A 5,941-nucleotide genomic window follows, 5' to 3' on the forward strand; every position below is an offset into this window, starting at 1 on the left:
CGCAGGGTGGTTGTGTACACAAACTACCAACACACATTAATGTTCAAACAACATCTAAAAGTTGGTTTTGCATCCAATGACCCCTTTAAAAGATGGATGGTTTATTAGAGGCTTGCTCCTCTGAATCTGTAAGTATGATTAATAATTGATTATTGTATTTTCTAGCAATCATTCAAAATACGTAGTGTATGTTATGTTGTGTCTTGCTGCAGGTGTCTTGCTAAGCGGCTAACTCACACTTCTGTAGTTATGTTGTTCAACTGTGGGCCCACTGTTGTCTAAAAATGTATCGACTGATGCAGCTTGACTGTGTTACTTATTAGTTGGAGTAATGATAAAGGATGGCGCACAACTTTACAAGGTGTAATGCCTTATATAATGTTGAAGTTTACAACATAGAGGTGTGCCCGGTTCGCTTACATAAACAAATTGTGAGCACTTTCCACGGCAGTCCGTGCTAACTAGTTGAAGTATTCTTCAGTCGTGCTTGCGAATCACACCGTGTCTACATCGGACGTGACAGTTTTCGTGCCGCAACAGCTAAAGTCCATCTACACTGGATGCAACAAAGCGACCATTGCAAATCATTTTAACTTGTGTGAGCACGTCATAAATAGAACACAGCAGCAGTTTAGGGATTTGTCGTGTTGCGCTGCATCCAGTGTAGACAGCATCATAGGTTCAGTTGTCAGTGTCAGTTTCTTGTCGATTAGCCACTTAAACCATTTCATCATCAGACTCCGGCTCGAATTGGTAAGGTACTATCAATACCATCTTTTCTATGTATTGACAAGTCTCCATGGCTTTCATTCAGTTATGGCAATGGGCTTTTCATTTCCGACATGCGCTGTACGCGCCGCGGTAGACCAATCATAAAGGACTGCACCGTCTGACCAATCACAGCAGTGAGGGCTCACGGAAAGGAGGGGTTTAGAGAGACTGATTCTTCAAACTGCTTCGCACGAGTCGTTTATGAATCATTTAGAAATTAGGTCAAATTAAATCTTTTTTTAACCTTGCATACATGTAAACCCGTTTTAGGAGACTCATGAAACAATATTAACAACCTTTAAACTAACATAATAGGAGCTCTTTAATGTGTAATGAAAGGGAAAACTCGAAATAGAAAGACAGTCATTTAGAAAATAACACACAGTCAGTGATTGAAGTAGAAGTTGACTTCCTAAATGAAAATTTCCTGATAATTTACTCACTCCCACCTCACCCAAGACTTTGATGTCTTACTTTCTTCAGTTAACAAGAAATTAAGGTTTTTAAAGGAAATATTCCAGGATTTTTCTCCATATAGTTGACTTAAAAGGTCCAAACTGCCGTTTCACTGCAGCTTCAAAGGGCTCTAAACAATCCCAGCCAAGGAATAATGTCTTCTCTAGCAAAACGATCAGTATTTTTAAAAGAAAAATACAAATTTGTATGCTTAACCACAAATGCTTACCTCATATTTCGTAATCACGCAAATGTGATGTATGCGGATTTGGTATCCATTGACTGCCATTATATGACTGACAGACTGCAATGGTTTGAGTTAAAAATCTTCATTTGTGTTCTACTGAAGAAATGTCACCTACATCTTGGATGGTCTGGGGGTAAGCAGATAAACATCAAATTTTCATTTTTGGGTGAACTATGCCTTTAAGCCTAAAGGTTTGACCTAACGGCATTCTCCTTTATATTATAAGTTGTGCACTGCAGATGTGTTAGCATACTGTAAAATCATGTAAAAGGTTTGGATGTTGCCTCAATAAGTAAGCTAATAGGATAAATAAACAGTAGCTTCATTCATATCTGTCTCTCAGCATGTCCCATTTTCCTACATATCTGAGTCTTCCTCTCCTTGCTAGTGCAGAACTGACAGCATTGAGTCAATTAAAAGCACGAGTCTCAGGCAAAAAGGGAGGGAATGAAGTTCCCTAGTGAGAAGACAATATGGCTGTACTGAGAGACACACTCCCTCTGTGACTTCCTCAGACGGGAGTATGACAGCTGTGACCAAACTCCAGCTTCAGAGGAGATAACAAGCCTTATTAGATGCTCACCACCCCACCCCCATCAGCAGCATCTCTCTTTTTCTCTCTTGCACACACACTCACACATACACATATATAAACTGCCTCATCTATTCCCTTTCACATCACATTCTATTTTATCCATTTCATAGTAATCATATAAAATTAATCTATTTATAGTAACACTAGATCATTTCCTAATCATATGTCTACAATCCTCTACACATGCAGTTAATGTGGTACATATGAGTTTCACATACCCTAATGTATCACACATACTGGCAAACACATAAACATATGTGAGCATCTTAAAGCCCTGATGTATTATTGCAAAGTAAAGACCAAACTCATTCAACCATATGACAGCATTATCTTCTCATTTATTTAACGGTCAACAAATGAAAACATTCTCTTAAAAAAGAAATAAGCAATGAAATCAGTAAACATCTTTTAAAGTCTTAAAAACTATAATACAATATTTTTAATATATTGTTTGTACAAAATAAGAGTCAGAATACAGTGACAAAACAATGATTCTATTTCAAACACAGAAAGCAACATAAAGTATCAGGACACAGACACAAAGAACCAGAAAGAGTCTCTCTGATACATCAGTTTCATAGACTGCTGTTATTTATTTAGCATTTGTCTGTAACAGCTTTCCAGTAATTTAAGAACCTCAGACGAGTTATAATTTTGTAATGCAGTGAGCTATTTAAGCAGCACTACAGTTATAAAGAGTCAACAGGATATGGTCTATGCTTGTGGGTTAAAGTCAAAAGGAGGTAAACTGGCCAACAGATAACAAAAATCAAATTAAAAAGTAAAAAGTAAATGTATTAAAAATGTCCTGCTGCCACAACACCTGAATAAAGAATGATGTTTAGACATGGGAATATGGAGTTACATAAAACTGACCATAGACATAGTGGCAGACCCCACTGATTTTCCATCTGTTTTATTCAAGAGGACAAGAAACAAGTTTGGGACAGAGAATGAGTAATCACTTAAACCCCAGTATGTAGAACCCATGAGGAACTGTTTACTAAAGTTGGTACGTAATCCCTCAGATCAGCGAAACAATTTTTTTCCAGGTTTTTGCTACCCTTGAGTTCCATGCATCTTCCTTTCTGAGGACGAAGTTATAAATTATTTGAATTATTATGAATTACTTTGATGTGGGTAAAGTGCACAAGAGTAGTTTTGACTAAGAAACAAAATGTTGGGTAACTTAGCTTAGATTGTCATCATGGTTCAGTCAGTGAGACTAAAGGACCTTCACTAACAGCAAATGGAACAAAGAGAAACTCTAAGAAACAGAGCAGTTTTCAATACATGGACACAGCATAGAACATGGACATACAAGCAGTAATAAACAGACAACATAAATTCAAAGTCGGCTTTCAAAAGAGAGATTTCTATCTTGATTTGATTTCAGTGTCAGCACAGTGTATTCACCCTGATTTGCGGTGGAGTGTTGGGACCCCACTGCTGGCTGGCATGTAGGTAGTTATGTCTTAAGAAAAGATGCTTTGATGATTCTGTAGCATTCATCCAGGCACCCAGCTCTGTTTGCTGTGGCTCTGCTGCGTGCCTGTAAATCCAAATCCCATGCCCATTCCTTGTGCAAGTGAGGAATCAAAATTGAAATCAATCTCTTCTGCTGAGTCCATAATGTCATGTAAGAGTATAGACTCCATGTCACAGTCCAGACTGCTGTAGAATACATCCATATCCAGGTCTGGCGGCAGCCGCTCATGTGGGTAGAGATGATGGGGGTGGTGGTAGTTGTTGTAACCTGTCCCCGTCCCCGTCCCCTGAGGTTGGCGGTACAGTCCATATGCCATACTGTGCTGATGTGGATCTGTGTAAATATGGGGATGGCGTTGTGGGAATGGCGCTGTAGCAAGGTGGCAGGTGTCCTGTGATATATCCTGCATGCCTGCACAGTTTGGGAGAAGCGTGGTGGATGCTGGAAGATGTGTGTTGACTAGAGGACTATATAGGTAAGAGGCTTTATGTATGTATGACTGCATGTGTCCATCACTGGGCTGAGAGTGGATTGATGCAGGCCGATGGTCCTGGCTTAAGCTTTGAATGATGTTGTGGCCATGAAACGGTTTGGAGGAAGCGTCATTATTCTCACTGTGATGCAGATCTCTAGATCCTGCACAATTGCCTTGAGCAACCATCATTGAATGGACCCTATTCTCTTTTCCAAGTATCATGTCCTTGACAAGAAACTGGGGTCCTATGGTCAGCAAGCTCTGGAGAGTGCTTGTGCCCTTGTAGGCCTGCATACTACTGGAGTTCTCCTCAATAGTCTGCATGGAGGAATGATGCTGAAGCATGCTGACATCTGGCTGGGCATAAACTGTTTCACAGCTGGAGCCCTGGCCCTTCATGTCACTGGTGTAGTGGTACGGAGGCTGTTTATGACATGGGGATTGGTGCTGCTGGTAACTAATCGCTGATCTGAGATCTGCAGGACAGTGGGATGCAGGTGAGTGAGCACTTGAGGGACTAGGGTACAGGTGTGGAGATGCCGAACATGATATCCTCTCCGCTTCATGTTCCCCCAATTCCCCCTCAGCAAGTATAGGTGATAGATGACCACTAAGAGTTGAAGCTGAAGAGCTGCCAAGTGAATGGAGATCTGCCCATGTCTCAAACTCCTCCTTAACCACCACTCCAGCTATTCCAGATTTCCTAGTGGGACTGCAGTGCTCTGGAGAGCCACAGAACCCCAACAATGTCTCTGCTTCTTGCTCAGTTTTCACAGTCATTTTCTTACGGTTCCCTCGTCCTTTGCCCTTCAAGTGCTTGGTGCCGTTGTCCATTGAGACTGCTCTACGACGAGGGGATTTTCCTGGCTTCCCTCCATCAGGATTCAGCATCCACCAGGAACTCTTGCCAGTTCCTTCATTCTGCACACGGATGAAACGCGTGTGCAGGGACAAATTGTGGCGGATGGAATTCTAGAGGAAAAAAAGACAGAAAAAAGGCAAGAGTTTTAGAAGAATATAGTTACAACAGAAAACCCATTAATATATACACACAAACTGTACTATGAAGTGCAGTACAATGTTAAAGAGGGCATCAGATGCAATATTCTCTTTTACATGTAGTATGAACATGAATGTGTGTTGGCAGTGTATGTACACATCCAGCCTTTAATGATAAAAATCCACCAGTGCTGTTTTTTTAAATCACCAATAATAATGAAAACTTTCTCAGTTCTGCACAGGCCCCTCTTATGACTATTTACTGACACGGCCGTTTTAGCACAGTCTGCAATTGTTTCTACGCCGGAGCAGGGTTAGACAAGAATGGCTCCTGAGCGATTGAGGTGTATTTTTGTTGGATGCAATACTGAACATAGCAGTCATAATTTACTTTCGACATCTAAACCACTAAAGACGCAGAGGATTACTTTCATTTTTGAAGGGAATGCACCTCCGATCTGCCTGAATGCTTCTATATTCACACGAATCATATGTGATCCAGCTACACCTAAGGAAGAGTATAAGAGTTTTTTTTTTATGAATCTTTGCAAGTCGCCTTTCCTTGTGCTAGTTAGCAAGTTTTGTGGCTAAATAGTTTATAGTTAAAGTTTGTAGTCTCTCAGAGAATGGCTCATCACCCCATTGAAGATAGGGGCGAGGTGAGCAGAGCTTATTACCATTTAGAGAGACATGCACCGAAATGGGTCACTGTGAACAGTGCTGTTTTTGAAAAGGTAAAAAGGTTGTTTTACACTACAATTGAGAAATTTTAACCAAAGTATGTTATAGGCTTTTCATTAAGACCCTAAACAATCATATCAACTTGTGAAAAATGGGCATCCGATGACCCCTTTCAAATCTTTTTAACGGTTTATATATATATATATATATATATATATATATATATAT

At 40.2% G+C, this 5,941-nt stretch overlaps 1 protein-coding gene across 1 annotated transcript in view; it reads right to left on the reverse strand.

The window, feature by feature from the left end:
• Positions 1 to 2,387: 2,387 nt before the first annotated feature.
• foxo6a (forkhead box O6 a) overlaps positions 2,388 to 5,941 on the reverse strand; it is a 26,385-nt gene continuing 22,831 nt past the window's right edge. The window contains exon 2 of the mRNA XM_073847421.1: positions 2,388 to 5,005. Coding sequence (XP_073703522.1) covers positions 3,578 to 5,005 — 1,428 coding nt within the window. The 3' untranslated portion in view covers positions 2,388 to 3,577. The remainder of the gene's footprint in view (positions 5,006 to 5,941) is intronic.

This window comes from Garra rufa, chromosome 9 (assembly GCF_049309525.1).
Source record: "Garra rufa chromosome 9, GarRuf1.0, whole genome shotgun sequence".
Taxonomy (NCBI): Eukaryota; Metazoa; Chordata; class Actinopteri; order Cypriniformes; family Cyprinidae; genus Garra; species Garra rufa.